The sequence below is a fragment of the Meriones unguiculatus genome, chromosome 11, assembly GCF_030254825.1.
Source record: "Meriones unguiculatus strain TT.TT164.6M chromosome 11, Bangor_MerUng_6.1, whole genome shotgun sequence".
Lineage (NCBI taxonomy): Eukaryota > Metazoa > Chordata > Mammalia > Rodentia > Muridae > Meriones > Meriones unguiculatus.
The window spans coordinates 13,479,739-13,501,499 of NC_083359.1; the positions used below are offsets into that span (position 1 = coordinate 13,479,739).

The 21,761-nt window shown below is 52.3% G+C and overlaps 1 protein-coding gene across 1 annotated transcript in view; it reads right to left on the reverse strand.

The window, feature by feature from the left end:
- The window catches only part of Galnt10 (polypeptide N-acetylgalactosaminyltransferase 10), a 134,541-nt gene extending 115,306 nt beyond the window's left edge, over window positions 1–19,235 (reverse strand). The window contains exon 1 of the mRNA XM_060363679.1: window positions 18,950–19,235. Coding sequence (XP_060219662.1) covers window positions 18,950–19,108 — 159 coding nt within the window. The 5' untranslated portion in view covers window positions 19,109–19,235. The remainder of the gene's footprint in view (window positions 1–18,949) is intronic.
- Between the last annotated feature and the right edge of the window lie 2,526 nt (window positions 19,236–21,761).

The window sequence follows — 21,761 nt, forward strand, 5'->3', positions numbered from 1 at the left end:
GAAGTACAGCCAGCCTACCAGGGCCACACTGCCTGCCTGCAGGCTCCCTGAAGGCACCAAGCCCTTTTCTGTCACCTGCCTCTGGACTTAAGGGTTTGCTTTCTCCCCCAGCTCCTTTCTCTTTTATCCACCTACTTCTATTCACGGAATTTTATATTTTTGTTTGTCTGTTTTGATACAGGGTATCTTGCGGCCCAGGCTGACATCAAGTGGTCTAAGTAGCCAAAGATGATTCCTTACCCTCCGGCCTCCACCTCCTGAGGGCCGGGTGGGGCTGCAGCAACACATCCCAATTATGTGGTGCTTGGGATGGAACCCAGGACTTCTTACCTGCTAAGGAAACTCTCTACCAACTGAGAGGTGTCCTCAGCCCCTCTGTAGTTGGTTGGTTGTTTTGCTTTAAGGGGGAAGGGGAAACAGAGACAAGGGAGAGAGGAGGTGGAGAGGGAGGAAACAGGGTCTCATGTAGCTCAGGCTGGCCTCACAGCAATCCTGTTTCCGCCTTTGCGGGCTGGGGGTTACTATGCGTGTGAGCTGCTGCGTCCTGCTTATTCACTCTTCAGTTCTCTACATACACTTTAAGCCTGCAGGAAGATGCAGGTAAGAAACAGCTTCCACTGCCTTCGCTGACACTTGGCTGTGATTATGTCACTCATTTCTCATTCTCCTCTTTCTCTGTCTCTGATTTTTTTTTTTCTGAACCACATGAAAGTTGATATAACTTGATTTTCAATTCTTCAGTGTGTGTCTCCAAAGAATAAAGACATCAACATGGATACAACACTATGGTCTAACTACAAACCACATACAAAAATCCTCACTAACATTCTTTATACCTTTTCTTTTTTCCCCAGTCAGTGTCTCATGCAGCCCGGGCTAGCCTTGAAACTGTTATGTAGCCAAGGATGACCTTGAATGGCTGATCCTCCTGCTGAGATTACAGGCCCAGGACACCACTCTCAATCTATGCTCATATACACATATATTTTTAAATTCTGGTCCAGGACAGCATCCAGGTCTGTTCACTCCCTTTCCACATATCTAACGTGGGGCACTGTGTAAAACAGCAAAACGATGGGGAACCAGACAAAGCTACCGTCCTTGTAGATTTACAGTTACTAGCGAGACAGACTCATCAAACAACCTCACTAAGTTTTAAGACTATATAAACGAAGACACGGAGCTTTAACGGGGAAGAGATCCGTAAGTGCGGTGTGAGCTAGGAAGTCCCACCTGGGTGGGGGCAGGGGGACATGAGCTGAGATCTGGAGGGAGCAACAGCATCAGCAAGGCAAATGGTGTGTATGGAAGTGCTGTCGGGTTGTGCAGACTTGTGTGCTGTGAATGTGAGCAGGCGTGCATGTGTATGTAGTCCATATGTGTACGTGTCTGGTGTGTACACATATGTTTGGCACGTGGAGCATGTGTGTGCATCTCTGATGTGTGCATGTGTGCCCATGAGCGCTTGCATCACGTGTGCAAGTATGATATATTTGTGCAAGTATTTGGTGTGTGCATGTATGATATATTTGGTGCATGCATGGTTTGGGTGTGCTCATGTGTGCATATGTGTGTGCTCATGAGTATACAAGCACCAAAAAACCAAAAACAACAACAACAAAAAAAACGACTCCCTGCAGTGAGGAGAACAGGCACAGAGGCTTCACAGCAGGAGGACAAGAGGCTGGTCTGCATTTAGTGAGGATGGAGGTGGTGTCAGGAGGACAGCACAAGGAGGGGCCTGGGGCAGAGCTCAGGTCTCTGTTCTAGAGCAGGAAGCTGCTGAGGAGCTCTCAGGAGAGCAGTGGCATAATTTACAAACCAGAAGCAAAGTAATGAAAATAAGATGGGTCAACCAGCCCTTAGCTCCAATTCCCAAATCCAAAATGCATTTTTAATAACTTCTTAAATTAACTTGTACAGTGACAGAGCCTGCCCTGAATAGACACGGGCCTGTTCGTCGCCTTTATTTCTCCAGCAGTGTCTGTACTTTTGTCACGAGGAAAAATAAAAGCATTTGATTTCGCAGGAGCCTCTGTAGACCCCCCCCCAGCAAGGCGACCATGTGATACAATGCAGGCCCTCCCCCCGGATGTTCCCAAACAGACGGCAGCCGCGCTGGGGTTATACATGGAATGCTTCCCCAGGTTCATGTTCAAATTCTAGCTAGCTGCCACTTTGACGGTACCTAAGAGGTAGGAAGTAATGAGGTTAACAGGTTACAAGGGTGGGGCCCCCATCAATGGGATTAGCGCCTTCCGAAGAACAGACTTAGGGCTCCTAAGCCGCCACGGGACACAAGGCATCCGCCATCTGTAAACAGAGAGAGCCCTCATGGGGGAAAGACCGCACTGGCACCCCAAGCTTGGACTGCCAGCCTCCACAGCTGTGAGAAGTAAATGCTTATTATTTAAATCGCTTGTCTGTGGTACTTTTATTATTATCAGGCCAAACTATGACAGTCACTTCTAAGTTTTGCTTCCTTTAGGCTCCAAAGACGCTGTCACGGCCTGCAAAAAAATGTCCCTGTACCTTTAAACCTGTTTCCCTTCACAGTACTGTGTGTGCTATGTCCCTAAAAGGGGCTGGGCGACACCACGGTGCAGAAGAAGGGCTTTCGCATGCTAGCTGGACAGGCAGTAAGGGTAGTGGCCCTGGCACCGGGTTCCTGCAGTACACAGGTCTTCATGTCTGGATCTTACACTGTCCGCTTCCTCACTAGCATCCGGTGCCAGCAGCTTCCTCAGCACCTGCTGACGAGTGGCTTCCCAGCCAGAATTCCTGCTGTGAGACACTTCACCTGAGCTGCCTCCCCTAGCACCCTAGCAGGAAGATCTCCACCACATTTCACGAGTGGGGCCCGCTGCAGGTGCTTCTCTGCCACGGGAGTGCCCTCTCCAATACAGCCAGGGGTCCAGTAGGTGACCTCCACATCAGCCTTGGCTGGAGGGTGCTTCCAGGACTTCATTTCAGCAGCCCTCAGTCAGGGCAGGCCTGTAGTGACAACGGCATCTGTCACTAACAGCCGGAGACTGGTCCAAGTGCTCTGTGTGTGTGTGTGTGTGTGTGTGTGTGTGTGTGTGTGTGTGTCTGTCTGTGCACGTGCGCGCGCACACACACTCTCTCTCTCATTTAAGTCTGATAACTGGCTGGTGTGATGACTCAGTAGATACAAACACACTTCCCAGGAAAGATGGCAGGAGGGAACCGACTCCACAAAATTGTCCTCTGATCTCCACACAAGCATCCAAACACACAGATTATACAGGAACATAACGATCCTGACAAGAAGCCTTGGAAGCAGGTTCTAGAACCATGGATCTTCATTTTATTTATTTTATTTTTCCCATGGTGCTGGGGATGGAGTCCAGGACCTTCAGCACACAGCCAAACACCCACCACTGAGTAGCCAGCTTAAAAATGAGAAAACAAAGAGATTAAAGCATACAACCCAACTCACATGGCTAATAAAGTGCCAAACAGGCTCAACCCCACTCAAACCTGGGGCCTTAAGCCTACAGTTAGACCAGGCATGGAGGCTCATGCCCATGATCCCAACACTTGGGAGGTGGAAACAAAAGAAGGAGGAGCTCCTTTGACTATACAGGCAGTTCCAGGGTAGACTACCTGAGACCCTGTACATAAAACAAAAACAGTGGGGTTGCAGAGATGGCTCAGTGGTCAAGAACACTAGTTACTCTTCTAAAGAATCGAGGTTCAATGCCAGCATCCATGTGACAATTCACAACCACCTGTAATTCCAGTTCCCGGGGGGATCTGGCTCCCTCTTCTGGCCTCCACAAGCACCAGACATACACATATGTGTGCTCAGACACACATACAGGCAAAACATCAATTCACAAAAACTAAAAGTAACTTAGAAATGAAAACAAGGATTTAAAAGCCTAGGGTTAAGCAGTGTGATGATGGTTACTTTCTACTGCCAACACAATCTGGAAATACCTAGGAAAAGAATTTGAAGGAAGGAGTGTGTAGATGGGGCTGGCCTGTGGCATATCTGTGGGGGGCTGTCTATACTGTATTAATTGATGTGGGAAGACCCCAGCCCCAGTCCCTGGCTTTGTGCCTTGGATTACATTAGAGTAAGGAATGCGAGATAAGCGCTGAGCATGTGTGTAGCCATTCTTTCTGCTCTTGATCAGACACATAATGGGACTAGCTACTCCAAGTTCCTGCCTCCTTGGCCTCTGTGCTATGAGAAACTGTAACACAGATAAAACTGTGATTCCAAACCCCCCCCCCAAAAAAAAATTTTCTCCCCTACGTTTAATGTTTGTTGGGAGATTTTTTTTTTTATCATAGCAACAGACATGGGACTAATGTGGGGAGGGACACGGAGGAGGGAGGAGCAGTTGGGAAGGCAGTCTGGGGCTGCTCTGCATCTTTTACTGCGCTTCCTCCAACACTGGCAAGTACTCTGCCCCGGAATGACCTGTCTAGCGCTCTGGCGGTCCTCAAGGACAGGGAAAGCCGTCCTTTCCTCTTGGAAGTCAAGTGCTTAGCAGAGCCAGCCTGGGGCACATCCAGTACTGAGTCAGATGCTGATGAGTGATGGACGGGTTAATGAAAGCAGAACCCAGCTTGTAGGGCAGCTCCATAGACAGAGGCCATCAGGTGCTGCTGCTCCTCTGCCTCACCTGGCAAGGAAGGAAAGAAGGAAAGAAGGAAGGAAGGGAAGGGAGGGAAGGAGGGAGGGGAGGAAGGAAGAAAGGGGAGGGAGGGAGGGGGAGGGAGGGAGGGAGGGTAGAAAGGGAAGGAGGGAGGGAGGGAGGAAAGGAAGAAAGGGAGGGAGGGAGGGAAGGAAGGGAAGGAGGGAGGGAGGAAAGAAAGGAAGGAAGGAAGGAAGGGAGGGAGGGAAGGAGGGAGGGGAGGGAAGAAAGGGAAGGAAGGAAGGAAGGAAACCCATGTTTTCAACTCTTGAACTGCAGAATGTGTGAAAAGCAATCTGGCCAGGTGATTTCGTGGCTGGGTACTCTCTGCTCCAGGACCAGAAGACAGGCCTTTCTAGATCCCACATGCCAGTGTCTTTCAGTCCCACACCTGTCTTACCTTCTCAAGGCCAAGTGCCAATGAATTTGGAAGACCTTGAGTATCCTATACTGCCCCCCCCATCTCCCATCCTATAATTCTGACTGTGTTGTCACCCCACCTGCCTGGAGTGCCTCTGCTCCCACCCTCTCCCCAGTCTAGTGAAGGCTAACCCACCTTATTCTCCTCGAAGGAAGGAAGTCAAGATTCCCTTCTGTAAGCCTCCTGCAGCCATAGCCCAAACACTATGGCTCTCCCACACATTCATTATTGTCCTGTGCCAGGGCTACTACAGAGGCCCTTCCTAGTCCAGAATAGAGACACCAGACTCTGTGTGCTAGCCAGCTTCTCAGTGGCTGGGATGTGGTGTGGGCTACGAAACAGCTCATTCCTGCCCCTCTCTGCTTCACACCCTCAGGTATTCAGCGAGGATAATTACATTCTCCTAGCAGCTGGTGGAAGACTAAAACAAACAGGGCAGCAGAGGGCTTATCCCTGCACCTGGCAAAACAGCTAGCAACAGTCAATGTCACCAACTTCTAGAGCTCAGAGACTTCAAGTGGTAGATCCTGTGGCTGTAGCACCAGTCATCAGGACACAGCAGGATGAGTGAGAGGATTCACTCTCTCTCTCTACCTCAGCGGCTGCTCTCTTTGCCTGCATAACCATGGCTACCTATCCGGTCATCTTCTGCCCCAAACCATCCTAGCTTCCCAGTCTCCCAGACCAGCAGCCAGAGCCAAAGATCCAGCACACACAGTTTCAGTAACCACTGCCTTCCCCGCTGCTGCTGGGCTGACGGTCCCTTTCCTGGACCTGGCCCTTCTATGCACACACTGCTAAGGTCTCGGCCTATGTAAAAATGACCTGTTTATAGAAACCCTTTCTGACCTTAACTGGCGCTGGTCTCCCAGGCAGCACCAAGCCTGTCTGTGTTTCCCTTTTGGCTGGGAGCTGTGAAGGCAGGGGCTGGCTCTTATATCTAGCACACAGTAACCCTCCAGATCAATTTAGTAGGGACTCAGAACAAAAACTATTTGTTGTAATCAATGCAGGAACCTGGGACAAAACCGTACAGGGAGGAGGAGGGAGGGAGGGAGGGAAGGAGAGAGTGATTGATTTTAACCAGGAGTGTGGCTTTAGTTAAAGAACACATGTGTGCAGTGTGACATGTGTAAGGAGATAACCTTTCCCATAAACTAAAAAGGAACAGAAGTAACTGGAAGAGGTTAAGACGATTACCCGTGGCTCTGGACGTGCTGGGTACTTCTTGTTTATGGTTTCTCTAGGTTCCCAGGGCTCTCTTTCCTCTTTCCCCATCAGTCATAGACGATGAAGAATATCCTCCACTCCAGCACAGTCCCATCCAATTCCTACCCTCTTTCTATGGAAGGTTTTATTCTGAGGTACTGGGACTTACGAATTTAATGCATGACCTGGGTGGGGAATATGTCAACAACTCCCCTCAAATCCTCCTGTCTGTTTATCCACTTCACAGGAGCTGTGAGTGTAGGAAGAGCCTGGCCAACAGCCCTTCTCCTCAGAGACCCACCACACACTGACAGGATTCAGTTCCACCTGCAGCAAACACCCCCCCCCCTTAAGTTCCACCCCACCCCACCCCAACCACCCCTGCCACCGAGGCGCAAGCAGGGGCCCACATGCCAAAGAACCACAGGGAAAAAGAAAATACCAGCCAGGAGAAGGTATTTCAAATTGTCAAGACCGGCTGAAGGGAATGCATAAAACCCTCCTCCGGCAAGGGTAGCAAACAAGCCTCGGGCTGAGGATGGAGACTGCCTGGGGGAGAGAAGTGGAGCCCCGCCAGGGTTCCTCTAAGCAATGCCAACAATCCTTGGCTGCTACTCTGAGCTCACACTCTCACAGCCCTCGCATCTCACCAGGGAAGAAGGAAGTCTGTCTCTCCCCCTTCTTTCCAGCACGGGTGGGGGGGGGGGGCAGGCAGAATGTTCACATGAGATAGATGCAAGGAGAGAGCAGGTGGGAAGGTCCAGCAGTCAGTGGCCCTGCCCTGAGGGTGCTCAGACCAGAGCATGCACCAGCGTTTCACCCATCAGCGAACAGTTTGAGCACCCACCATGTGCTATCGCTGTGTATGCAGCAGTGGCTAAGTCAGACAAGGCGCACACCTCCATGGTGCCCAACAGAAGCATGAACCGGTGAGTGACCAGTGAGCGACCAGTGAGGCCAGGCTAGTTGGTGCTAAGGTGAAGTGTGGACAATCCTGGTGAGATAGTGCAGAGGGATGAGAGGGGTGGTCTCTCTGAGGAGACACTGGAGCTGAGACCTCAAAGATCATGACCCAGTCACGCACCAGTCTTTGGGAAGAGCATTCGACATCACAGGGTCATCATGTCTGGGGTGCTGGGTAGGCAGAAGTCAACAGCACCTGTATATTTTGTGGGCGCTGCCTTGAGAAGCCACTGGGAAACTTCAGAGGAGGGACAGGTGCCTCTGAGCTCTGCCTGGGACATGTTCTCTGATTGTATGTACCGACTGGACTATGATCTCACAGGAGGGTGTGGCTATGATCTCAGAAAGGTGGGGCAGGCGCCCCGTGTGGGGATGTCAGCAGGAGGAAGTATTTGGTATGCGCTACAGAGCTCTGCTCAGATACAAAGATAGGCTGGACTCACAGAAGAGAGTGCAAGGCCTTACTGTGTGCCCGGAGCTGCGAAGACCCTCAAGCCTCCTCCTCTCAGTGAACACAATCTACAAATGTGGAAATGGAGGCACCTCAGAGTCTGAGGCCAGCTCAAGGTCCTGAAGGCTTCTGAGCCAACTCCTGAAGGCTCCCACCTGTCAGTCTGGGGGTTCCTCTTTCAGGAAGAGAGCAGAGCAGGGGCCTGCAAACCAGAGCCTGCCCGCTCAGCATGCTGCCTGTTCTACAAAGAAAGTTCTATTAGAACGTGGAGCATTCACTCATGATGTAGCCAGGCTTATTCCACAATGGCATATTCGACTGGCTCCAACAGAAAACAGACTGTCCATAAGCCCAAGGGATCTCTTGACTGAAAAATTATCCCCTGACGCAATGGTCATTTGGGGGAGTAGAAGTCCCAGGCAGGGGGACTGTGGGCAACAACCTAGGATCCTGCCCACCCTCTCCCCCCACCCCCCTCCCATCTAATGCTTTCCCAGCAGAGTTCCTGCTGGAATGGCTCAGAAACACAGCTTCCCTCTGCCAAGCAAGCACTAGGTCCATGGCATTATACAAAGCAGTAGGTTCTACATACTTCCAAGAAGACAGGTGGATCCCTCCTCCAACGGTCAGCTAAGGCTTTCTGGGAAAGGAACGACTTGAGAAGAGACAGAAAAGCTGAGTGGAGAGCACCCTGAGCCACTGTGGAAAACCGAGGAACCCACTGAGAGAAGTGGGATGAGCTCCCATCACTGGGAGGTTCAAGTTTAAGACGGCTGCCCAACCAGGACCTGGCACCAGCCCCAAGGAGGAGAGCTATACCATGTTTTTTGTTTTTTCGTTCTTGTTTTGTTTTGTTTTGTGCCCTTTTAAACGCTGCAGGAAGAAAGTGAGCAGAGCCTGACAATTTGGATTGAAAGTAATCAAACGTCCCTTTATTACCTCTGGCTTGGCACCTGGCAGCCTTCTCAATGTCCCCCATTGTTCCCTGGCTCCGGCCCTGGCAGGAGCTGTCACCTGTCTCTCCTGCTGCCGGGGGGGGGGGGGGGGGGGGGGGGGGGGGGGGGCTGGAGAGCGGCAGGATTTAGGCTGGGGATAGGAAGCTACCAGGATCTGCACCACCCCAGAGGGTAGGAAACTTCCTCCATACTAGAGTTCTGACAACTGTGCCCAGGGGAGGGCAGGCAAGAAGAGCTGTGGGTAGCAAACTGTCTTATCCCTCTTAATGTACATTGCTCACACTGCCAGGAAAGTCAGTTTCCATGATTCAGGCAGAGAGGTGAAATGACTCCCCCGCTTGGGGTCAATCAAATAACTGTGGGAGCCAGGAGCCTAAGCACGAGTACCCACCGTGGCTGGTTTCTGCACAAACCTGGGAGTTACTGAGGCGTCCTCAGCCTACTGACCCATCTGTGACAACAGGCAGGCTGCCCCTCCCCAAGGGATCGGTGGGCTGAAGAAAGGTCACACTGAGTGTCAAACACAGACTGGCTCAGTTAGCGATCGCCACTGTCTCTGCAAAGGAGCCAGGGCGCAAAGACAGGGCAGGCTGTAATCCCAGAACTGCTACCACCCCAAGCCAAGGCTCCCCCTGCAGCTTCCCTGCCCCACGCACCTGCATGGCACAAGCCCCTAGGCGAAGTTCCGGAACTGTGGTCACCACATCCAAGGTCACTAGACTCAGAACTGCATGGTTGCATTCGGCTGAATTGAGATTCCCCTGCGCCCCCACCAGTATACTCTGGGGACTCCAATCTGACCACACACGGGTCCTCTGCTCTTTGGGTTGCCTGAGCTGCCTGTTGCTGGGGCAGCTGTCCTCACCCTCCTGAAGATCCAGCCATACCCCCAACATTAGGAATGCACAGCTGGAACAGGCTGGCAGCCAGCAGAGAAGAAAACAGGGTAGGCCATATCCACACAGCTGCGAACAAACTACCACCCACAGGCCCCTAGCAACGAGGGAGCTTCACCAGACAGAGGGGCACTGAGTTCAGAGGCCTAGCGAGAAGCAAGGGACCCCACTCTTGGTGACATGGGGCAGGAATCTGCACATAAGCTTAGGTTGTAAGCGTGCATAGGTGGTCTGTCTGATAACCAGGGATGACAGGCTTTCTTGTTCCCCCTGGAGAAAGTCTGTGAGTTAGAAGGCTCAGCCACTCAACTCACCTGCTCTTATCTCCTCACAGAATTTTCAAATGTCTCCCATGATTGTTCAAAAGGGAGCGACACCAAGTTTCAGGCCACAGAGGGTGAGGGATTCAGGAAGCTAGAGAGAGATGATGGGGGATTGTCTAGAGAGAGGCAGCCGCTTTGGGACCCAGCACATTTTTCATGATACTCACCCCTGGGCCAGGTCACCAGACTTTCAAATTTTTACCCCCAAATTTCAAACTTTATCCCAAATTTTTATCTTCAATTAATTTTCCTAAAATAATAGGATAAAGTGGATTTTTCTTAAAAATACGAATTATTTAACAACTTATTTTTTGATTATGTCATTTATCCTCTGACAGTTTCCATACACGTTTACAATGTAATTTGGTTGCATTCGCCTCCAACTCCCACCTCTCCCTCCCACCACTACGTCTTCTTTTTGAATAACCGCCTGAATCCAACTGGTGCTGCTTCGCTGGGGTGTGGGCCGGCCCACTGAGCACCCTGCCAATAGCCACAACTCTCCAGGAAAAAAAATGACTCCCCTTCCTCCAGCAGCTACCAACTGTCCTCAGCCAGGGATAGGGCCTCGACGGACCCTACCCTATCAGTGCTAGAATGTTGACTGGCTTTAACCAGCTTACTAACATCTAGTAACAAATGAGATCTGGCCAAGTGAGGGCTGGCCCTGGACAAGCCGCATCTTACTACTGGTGGCCCATGGGTCATGGTTTCGTACTCAGTAGAGGACACACACACACACACACACACACACACACACACTGGGGAAATGGGATGGGGAGTGGGGCCTAGCTTAGTCCATAAAGTGCTTCCGTTACAAGCATGAAGGCCAGAATTCATGCCTAGAAGGCATACAAGAAAGAAAGAAAGAAGGGAGGAGGAAGGGAGAGAAGGAAGAATGAAGGGAGGGAGGGAGAGAGCAGCCAGCCTTGGTGACACAGCTGTAACCCAACAAGGAAATGGAGGCAGAGACAGGAGGAGGCGTGAAGCTCAGTAGTCAGTGTAACCTAACTGGTGAGCCCTAAGTCTCAGTGACAGATCCTGTCTCAAAAAACACGGCAGGCACTAACCAAAGAATGACATCTCCAGGTTGACCTCTGGCCCTCACATCCAAGTTCATATATGCACAAGGGAGCCCACGCGCAGTCCACATTCATCCCCCACCCCATACACACATCCACACACTCCCACACACAATTAACGAAAGAAGACCTGCTGAAGGAAACAGCTGTTAAGGCTCACTGTCAACAGAATAACCATCGATCCAAATTACAGACCCTGGCACACGGGAATCATTAACTTGTTGCTGAAGTTAGGCAGCAAATTTAGAAACTAGTTATTTCACAAATACATACACACACACACACACACACACACGCATGCACCCACTGCTGTCAGCAGCTGACAACGATCAATACTCAGGAGGAAACAGACGAGAAGAAACAGTTCTCACTTGAGAGTACAGTGTGCCTGAGCAAAGGGAAGACACACATACCTCCACCAGATGTGCTAGGAAACTTCTTCCCTACAAGGTCCCCCATCACCAACCAGCCTCCTGAGGGGACGCACACCAGCACACAACCGGACGCCCAGGCTCTCGGGAGCCCAAAGGAGCATGTCCAGCCATGACCCTCATCCAGACGCTGCTATTGGACACACTCGGTGAAGGCGCAGCTTTCTAGAAGCAACAGCTATCAGAATAAGCTCTGGGTTTACAGCCTTCGGTGGTGGTAACCTCCAACTTGTCCTTCTGTACTCGCCAAGGGAGGGGACAGACTGGACTCAGCCCGAACACACAGACAGCGGCTCTAAAGCAGTAGAGAGAGGCAGCCAAGCCTCTTCCCCTCATTGCTTGGCTCTGTGGCCCCAGATACCCTACTGCACCCCACTGACCTCAGTCTCCCCATTTTAACTAACACCAGGGCACTGGGACATGGTGTAACATATTCATTTGGGAAGGAGGAGCTTGATGCCTCAAAGGTCAGTCATGGTACCTAATTCAGGGGTGGCCAGGCCTGGTAATGAGATAGGACCAGTTCCCAGCTCCACCACCGTCCTTTCTGCTGCCATCCCTAAAGGGAGAGGCTCATGAGTTCTCCATGATGACGCCCTTCCCTGGGGCCCCTGGTTCAGGCACCCTGCCCTGGTCACACAGGTACAGCCCCAACACCGCCCTGGAAGGCAGCAGATGGCTGGTGCCCAACCCAAAGCAGAGCATGCCAAAGGTAACCACTCAGACCGGATCTAGACCAGGATGCCTGACCTGCTGGCATCTGGCAGAGTGCTGCTCCTCACGCAACAGGAAGGCTTTGGAGAAAGGCACTCCCAAAGAAGAGGCCTGCGGAAGCCACTCTTGTGGGAGTGGAGTAGGCCCAAGAAGTGGTCTGTCTCCCAGAGGAAGCAAAGAAGAGCTGTGTGTGGAAAGCGCCGGGATGACGCTCAGCCACATTCTTTGAAGTCACCATCCTTTCCAGGCTCAGGAGTTCTTAACACCCTGATGCTCACAGAGAGCCATTCCTGAGGCTGAGCACTCCCATCCCCCGAGCCCTGGACAGGGCCTAGAGAGGCTAAACACACTTTCTAGAGGTGACTGGTGAGGAGATAATTCTAGAAAGATGTCAGCGGCTTGGGTTCTCTCCCAGGTGGGAAGCAGAAGGGCACCACCCGGAAGACTGCTTCAAGTTCCAAACAGTCGGAGAGCTTCATGCAAAGAGAAGTGTTGGCATGCGCGACACCATTCGTACCACACACATTAGCTCCCAGCAATGGCAGTGCTCAGAAGCTGTGCCGCCTCCACGTGGGCCAGACCTTCTTCCCAGAGACAGCATAAGATAGCCTGAGCTTCCTCGCAGTCACAGAGGAGATTAAAGCACACGCAAACACACACACACACACAAAACAGTCCCTACCCAAAGCCAGGTCAAGCTGAACCACAGCCATTTTCACTGCCATCAGGGGCTCTCCTTCTGTGCTAAGTGCCATGCTCAGGGCTTTTGCGCTCGGTGACCTGTGAATAGTCCATCCTCAAAAGAAGCTCCACTCTTGTGACAGAGGTCAGGGATCTCAGGTACAGGCGTCAGGTAGCCCACCCAGGCTGGGGGATTTGCATCAGGCTGTGGGGTGACAAATCTGGACCCTCGTACGCTGCCCAAACCACAGTCTCAGAGAGCAGGAAGGTCGGCCCAATGGACATGGAAGCCAGAACTGGATGTAGAGTGCCTTCCTCCACCACTCATGGCCTAATTGCCCTCAGACAGGGTCACCCACTGAGTCAGACGGCTGTCTGGCTAGCCCCGCTGTCTAGCGGGCTCACAGAATCCAACTGTCTTTGCTCCCAACACTGGGGTGACAGGCGCACACAGCCATGCCTGGCTGGCTTTGTACGTGGGTGCTGGAGATTCAAACCCAGGTCCCTCAAGCTTGTCGAGCAGCAATGTTACCTACTGAGCCATGTCCCCAAACCCCAAACAACCCTCCCCCCACGTTGTAATCATTCTCACTAATGCCGTTTTAGGCAGTGGCTTCTCTCCTGAGAAAGGAAGAAGAACCAGCATTTGAAGCTCAGCTTTGTCTCAAGAGCAAAAAGGGAAGAAACGGGCCTGCTTTCTGCCTTCCCATCTGCTATCAACACTCAGCAGAGGGCAGCAAACGGGAGCCATGGAAAAGATAAGAGGGAGGAGAGCGCCACACGGAGAGGGAGCTACACACGCATAAACACACACCCACCCACCGCAGCAAGCGGAATTGTTTAGCTTCCTCTAGCTTCCAAAGTATGAACACTCCGCCTCCTCCAGTGAACAGGGCCAGGCAGGAAAAAAAAAAAAAAGTCAAAGCTGAAGAGACAGAAGTTCTTTTTTCAGCTTGAGAAAAATGTGCAGTAGACTGGCTTTTGGTGTGTGGAAGGGACCTGTGTGAGGGGAAAGGAGGGTGGTGGCAGGGCTATCGAGATGAAATAGCAGGACGGCTTTCAACCCTCCACGCTGTGTCGGCAAAAATCTGGGCCCCAGCCTCCCCAGCTTTGAACGAGGCCACACTCTAAGGCTCAGCCCCAGACGGGCAGGGCTGATGGGAGCACAAACTCACAGACACAGCGTCTGCACTTGAGAGTGAGTCGTCCGGGTGACTGAGGGGTGGTGTCCTCATGGTGACTGAGCCCAACGCCTGGAGCGACACCCCAGGACCCTGGGTAGACGCACTGGCTTCTGCTCCGGGTATATCTCTGTCCCGTGAGTATTCAGATTCTTCTGTGGGGAGCTATTCTTTCTCCCACCTGAGGAGACCAACCCACCCCCAGCCCCAGCACGGAGGGGGTGCACCGGCAGACATGTCGTTGTCACAGGTTCTGAGCACGGGGAACCCCAAACTGGGATAGGAAGACTGGCTAGGGCTCAAAGGAAGGGAGGTTTCTTCTCTTCTACCAGGCAGCCAGAGACAGACTCTTTTCCAGGATCATGTTCTGCTCCCATAGGGACTCGGTCTAGGTCGGAGCTAACGGAGAAAAACCCAGAAGCGGGAGAACCCAGATCACCCAATACTCAGAACCAGGAGTCTGTGAGCTTCTGTATCATTTCAGGCTGAATTCACTGTTATTCAAAATAGAGACAGAACAGAACATAAGGGGGCTCTGAGGACCAGTTAGCTCAGTCTGCTGAGGACAGTAACACTGCCATGTGCCACATACCTCTGAATCCCTCTACCCCAAGCTGGGTCCCTTCACAGCCTTAACGTTTAATTCATTTTATTTGCCGGCCTCCAGGACTCGGCGAGAACATCTTAGCTCTCAGGGGAAATAATGGCAGAGAAGGCGCAAATATTAGTCTGTAGAGGAAAATCCTCGGCTGTGAAACGGAGCGTGAACCTCTGAGCACTGCATTCCAGCCTGAATTCCTCCTGTGAGAACCTGTTTAAGTGATCAACCCCTACGGGGCCTCAGTTTCCATCAGACAAAAATAAAGGGGGTTGGTCTAGGGGTCCTCTGACGCCCCCGCCTGACTTGACGAGTTCAGTCATTCAATAAACACATTCTACCTTCCTGGTCTCCAGATACCTCAGGGCAGGAAGGCCACGGTGGAACCCACGGGCACTCAGACCTGTAGAATGTACTTTCTGCCCCCACTCTCCCAGACATGAGAACAGTGGTTCTCTGGAGAAGCAAGATTCTTACACCAACCCCCTGCTTCGTCACATATCCCCAGAAGATGTGAGGACCAGGGCTATGCAAAACAGAGATGCCACCATGAAGAGCAGTGAGCTCTCACAGGGCGCCCTTCACCTCCAGGTGCCTTTTATAAAGCGACAAAAGACATCCTGGATGCCATTTCTGAATAAGAGCCAGCTGTAGACAAGGTACAATTAGCGAGCTAGATGGTTATCTTTTAAATAGGCCTTTTCGTTCCCATCCCTGGTTCCATTATCTGTTATCTGTCACCGGAGCCAACACACACAAAAGCTGCCTGAGAGAAGAAGCTAGAACACGAACAAACACCTAAGTCGGGGCTTCGGCTTGACTCTAGACCTTTCCTACACAAAACTCACGGAACCCTGGGATGTCTGATTCGGAAAAGCCATAACAAAACATCTATTTCCCACATTAAAAACAATGCCAACAATCCCACTTGAGAAGCCCTGCTGAGCAACAGACTGAGGCCAAGTCTGGGATTTGTGGTAACTATTGATTAGGAATGCCTGCCCTGGCCATGGGTGGGTGGGGGCCATAATGCCTCCCTCCTTTCTGAATCTACGTGCATTCCACAGGTGAGGAATGCCAGGCCCAGAGAGGTTAAACCACTCCTCTGAGGTCTCAATGGAATCAGGGCAAGAGAAAACCAAAAGTCAGACTTTCCTCCCAGGCTTTCCTCAGTGTGGCATCCTTGGCAGACAGGAGGCCCAGGAGGAGAAGGCAGAGGCATATTTGCCCTGGTAAGTCAAGAACCCTTCCCTCGTGGCATCAGATTTCATCTGGGCAAGCTGACAGAGAAGTGATTAGCAGTCAAATGGATACCAGCTCCTCCTTGGAAAAGCAAAGAAACCACTCCAGACCACACTGCCATGGTGCTTAACTTGCTGACGGGTAAGGTTCTACTACCGAGCAGACTGAAAAGAGGGGGAAGTTTTGATTTTGGGATGTTCCAAGAATAAAGTTCAGCTCTGACATAATGAGAGAGAGAGAGAGAAAAAAAAAAACCCAGATACTTAAAAATCACAGGCACCAGTATGCCACAATCCCACCAATCTCTACCGAACAGATGCCATTACCCAGGGAAGCCATTTCCCACGAGAGTTCCTGGCTCAGAAGTGGGGAGGAACTACATCAGGATTCCTACTGGGGGATTTTAAAAACCAGCTCCCAAGTCTGCAAGATGAAACCAGTCGTAGAATTAAACCAAGATGTCAGGCCTCCTAGGGAGTGGGGAAGAGAAGGATCCCCAAGTTAAAATAAAAATGGCCTTGAGGGCAGCTTTCCTTATTGGATCCTTCAGCCTTCTGTGTGAGCAGCTAGAGCCCGAGTATATGACGTGGGCTTTACAAATCAAATGTCCTGCCTGGTGGCTCCAGCAGCATCGGGATGAGACATCACAGGGCAAGGCATCAGAGGACTGCTCAAACCGAGATAAGTAACCTCACGGAAGAGCCACCAAAATCTCTCAAGGGGATAAAGTCCCAACAAGTGTTTTTCCAGAGCCAGGTCTCACGTAGCCAAAGTTGGCCTTTAACTCTCGGTGCTGAAGGCTGTTTCCCAGCTAGCCACCTGATATGGAGGAGCGGGAGAAGCCAGCGTCTTTTCTGGAGGCCGGCTGACATTTAGAAGAGGGACGGGAGGGCTTTGCATCTGCAGGATCGAGTACAAAGGGGCTGTGTGGAAATTTGGCAGAGCGGTCCAGAAAGGCGGCCCATGAATGCGGAATCCTGCCACACCTACCAGGGCCCATCCTTGGGAAACAGGTCCCTTCTGTGACCCCCCAAGAAGCAAGGATAATCACATAGAAGCCCTCCTGAACCCCTTCACCATTTCTTCCTCCCTTCTATGGCAGACAGAAAACCAGAGCGCCTAGACCAGCCCTTGCAGGGAGGTCCAGGTAGCACCTCCAAGAAGCACGCAGTAGCTGCTCCTCTCTCTGCTCAAGAGGTGGCCTTACTACATCAATACCCTCTTGTACAGTGAGTAATTTACCTCGAAAGCTAAGGCCAAACTGACAGTTAACCTTGACCTTCTTGGTATACATCTGGGTCTACAGAAAATGAATATTAGAATGTCTCTGGCCTCCGTGGCAAGTGACATATGAGGGCTCTCTCCAAGCTGAGGCAGAATGTCAAGAGCTATTTTAGAACTGCTCACAGCTATTTCACAGGAGAGTCTACACCTGGCTGGACACAACAACCCCACCACCACCACCACCACCACCTCCCACCCAGCCAGGGCTGTGTCCAACAGGGCATCCCAAGGTAGGAATCCGATAAGGGACCTCAGGAAAGGAAAAAGAAGTGGTCTGCCCCACTCCCTGCTGGTACACTCCCCAATCATACACACAGAGTAAGCAAGGCTCAGAGAGGGAGGCCGGAGGCATCAATGCCCAGCAAGTTAATAGCTGTGCTAAGAACAGTGGCCTTCTGTCGGTGATGCCACACGAGCCAGTAACAGAGGGAAGAGATTCCCCACAGGAAAACCCCACTCGGACAGAGAGTTTAAGGCAGAGAGGTCTCAACTGGCTTTCAGAATTTGAACCAGGAATTTAGAAATGGAGTTTCCCAACTTTCCAAACAGTGAGACCTACCAAATAGATAGATCACCCAGACCTCTAGGATGATTTACAAATTACTAGAGAGACAAGCCAAGTTCAAACTGATTAGCTCTGTAGCAAAGAGTCTTCCGTGCCCCCGAAACCAGAATGCCCAGATGGCAGTCTAATGCTGGAAGGGAAGGGGGTATAGCCATCAATCTCAAGAAGTCAGCCTCTTCCCTCAAGGCCAGCCAGCAATCAGTCAAGGCTGACCCTGATGCACACCTGCCCACTTCCCGTGGGGCTAGGAAATCCCAGAAGCAACTGTGAAACGCCACACTAGAGGAAGCGATTCAAGTGTGCCCATGTGTGCCAGGGGCTGGGATGGTCAGAGGAAAGTGATGGAGCTTATCTATTCCAGGGGGCGTTAGACACCTGTGGCTCTCAGACATTTGGAGAACCTTCTACCAGAGCGCCTCTATGTGGCTTCTGAACTCCCCCAATGTCAAAGCCTGCAAGCTGGAGACAGACAGTCACTACCCAACCTCCCCTGGGGCATCGGCTCAGGAGTCTCAAAAGAGGCACAAAATCCGCTTAAGATAGAGCCTGGGTGGTGTGGGGGCTGGGAGGAGAGATGGCTCAGCAGTCAAGAGCACTGACTGGTCTTCCAGAAGTCCCAGGTTTGATTCCTAGCACCCACATGGTGTTTCAGTGCCCTCTGTAAGTCCAGTTTCAGGGGATCCTATGCCTTCTTCTGGCCTTAGGGAGTACCAGGAATGCATGAGGTGCAGACATACAGGTACCAGGCAAGGCACACATACACATGAAAGGAGGGGAAAAAGGAAGGGAAGAAGGGAAGGGAAGGAAGAAAGACAGGCTCCAGGTAGGCAAAAAGAAAGGAAGGAAAGAGGGAGGGAGGGCAGAAGCTCCAGGCGGCAAACCAGGAAGGGGTCTAGTCTGAGACGAAACACTAGAGCCAGCAGGTGAAGATGGTGGGGTAGGGACAGAGACGGTCTGAAGAACACCAACAACGACCAGCACCTCAGAGAGAACCATCCTGGGTGGAGATGCTGGTAAGATACTCCAGAAAGAGAGAGCTGAAGCAGCCAGGAATAACAGACCGCAATAAGAGGAGCGGGGTAAACTAGGAGAAGCGCCTAGGGTTAAACACTGCTTTAGGCTGGAGTAGGCGGCTGGCTAAGTCTTAAGCCTCGATGTTCCCATCCCCAAAATGGGAAGCTCTGACTCGGAGCAGACGCGAAGGACAGGTGGAGCAAGGAACTGCAGGGTGGGAGCGAAGTCGGGGAGAGGGTGTTCCGACCCTCGGCCGCGGACCACTCACCTGTACCGCCGCGGGGGCCACTGCCGCCCCTGATCCCCCTGGGCTGCCGTCGGGCTGTCGCTCGCGGTACAGAGCCCAGAGCCCCACGTTGGGCAAAAGGACCAGGGCCGCAAGAGCCAGCGCCACCGCCTGCAGGAGCCGCTTCTCTTTGCGCCTCATCGGGGCCAGTCCGCCCCGCCGCGCCCCGCCGCGCTCGCCCCCGGCTTTGCGCGTCCGCCCGTCCGCCCGGCGGCGGCAGCAGTTCGGCCAGCAGAAGCGGCCGCGGCGCCGGCCCCGCTCCAACTCCGCGGCACTTCCGCTGCTCGCCGGCGGGGGAGCCGGGCGCCTCCACCGTGTCGCCGCCGTGGGGGTGCATTCCCGGCCCCACCATCCCTCGGCATCTCATCCCACTTCCTGCACCTCGCCTTCCGCCGAGGGATGCACCGTTGAGCCCTATCCGCCTCCATCCTTCAATCGTCTACCTACTTACTGAGAATCTCCGGCCTTCAGGGTGCACGAGGGCCCGGACTCTTGACTGTTCTCCCCCCGAGGGCCGTGATGGTGCGTCCCGCTTCTCTGCCGCTCCCCGCCCGCTACAGCTTTGCCAAAGTCCCGGAGTTGGGGAGTTGGGCGTTCGCCTGGGGCCCCGGGGCGCGCGATCGGGGACGCCCCAGGGAACCCGCGTGGCTCTCTGCCAGCCCTCAGACCGCAAGAGCCCCGGGGCTGGGCAGACACGCTGCAACCTACAGCGCTGGGGCACTACTGCAGCCCACTCTTTCCTGGCTCTGCCCCGGGACATGCAGACCGGACCCGTCTTTGACCTAGGGACTCCGCGCAACCTGTGTGCAGAGGGCACCTTGCGCATAGCTCAATAGGCGACCTGGTTTCCTTCTTCCTCCTCTGGAAGCTGCGGGGTGCTGGATGCCCTGTCACCAATCTGAGCTCTTTGCAAAACCAACGAGGAGGTGACCGGAGCCCTCCTTGCGAGAGCTGTTCTCAGGCACATCCCAAGACTTAGACTTCCGTCCAGTCCCAAGTGTGCTTCGGGATACAGTGCCCAGAGCACGTTCCCGAAACGTAGTGTCCTTTCTCGAATTCAAACCATCAGCGAGCGCCCACAGTGGACCAGACAGTGACCAGGCGTGAGGAGCAAGGAAAAGCAGACGGCGCACTGGTGCGGGGGGGGGGGGGGCGCCGGACAGAGGGAGGAGCTGCATCGCTGAAAGCTAAGTTGTGCGGGCCAGAACAGGGGCAATTTATCCAAAGAAGTCCGGCTTCTGAGCCTTGGACCTGGACCCTCCGGAAGCTTGCGGGATCCTCCTCCAGGCTCTCAGTACCTGTCTTTTAACAGCGTGCTCCCGGATGCCCAGGGGCAATGCCCTGCTCTCTGCTTTCCTCTTTGCCAACCTTCCTTCGGGCGCATGCGTTCGCTTGATCCTCTGCTTCTCCAGCGAAGCCACTGAGCCCTGTGACTACCCACCCCCATCCTGGGACCAGTGTCCTAAATTCTACCCTGGTAGTTCTGGTTCTAGGCTGAGCAGTGATTTTCCTGACATCATGGCTGGGTCACTCCACTGCAGACTCCGTAGTCATCTCCCTCGCTGCCTGGCCCTTCTTTCTCTGGTTCTGTTGCTAGCTTTGTGTGTTCCTCCGTGTGCTGTTGACAATACAGATCCTTGAACGAAAAGCAAACAAAACTCTTTATGTCAGGAGAGACACCTCTATGTCTAGGGAAATCACCACCTCATCCTCCATGTCTCCGCAAACCCAGCCTCCTTGCTTTTCGTCAGAACATGGCAGGCACTCACTCCTACATCAGAACCTTTGCCTTATCACCTTAACCTAGGTGTACCCTCTAACCATTCTCCTGTTTATAGCTCCGACCCTTACTTACATCTTTTGAAAAAACTTTTAGGGACTGATGGCTCAGTGGTTAAGAACACTTGCTGCTCTTCCAGAAGACACAGCACACACATCACCCACAACTGCCTGTAACTCTAGTTCCAGGGCATCTCTCCTGGGCTGTGTGGGCACCTGCACACATGTGGTGCACAGCCATACATTTAAGCACACACACACATACTCAGTAAATAACAAATGTCTTTAAAAATAATTTGTATGCTGAGACTCACAGCCAAACTTTGGGCAGAGCACAGGGAGTCTTATGAAAAGAGTCAGGGGATAGAAAGACCCAGAGGGGATAGGATTTCCATAAGAAGACCAACAGAGCCAACAAATCTGGGCCCATGGGGGCCGGCAGAGACTGATGCACCAACCAAGGACCATGCATGGAGAGGATCTAGACCCCTGCTCAGATCTAGCTGATTGGCAGCTCAGTCTCCATGTGGATGGCCTAGTAAGGGGAGCAGGGGTTATCTCTGCCGTGGACTCTATTGCCTGCTCTTTGATCACTTCCCCCTGTGGGGGGTGGGGGAGAGGTGCCAGGCCAGAGAGGAAAAGGATGCAGGCAGTCTTGTTGAGACTTGATAGGCTAGGGTCAGATGGTAAGGGAAGAGAACTCCCCCTTTCTGAGGACTAGGGAAGGATGATGGGAGAAAAGAGTAAGGGATGGTGGGACCAGAGGAGATGCCGGAGGGGGCTATGATCAAAATGTAAAGTAAATAAATTTAAATAAAATAAGAAAAAAAAACAATAATTTGTAGTGTTCTACAATATACATAACAGTTTTTATTACCATTTTAGCTATTGAAAAAAACACTTTCATTACATTTCTTTAGTGTGTTTATATGTGTGTGTTCCCCCAGGAGAATGAGAATGAGGGATGCGTCTAAGACTCAGAAAGTAAATGAGTCTTACAAGACTCAGGAAGTTT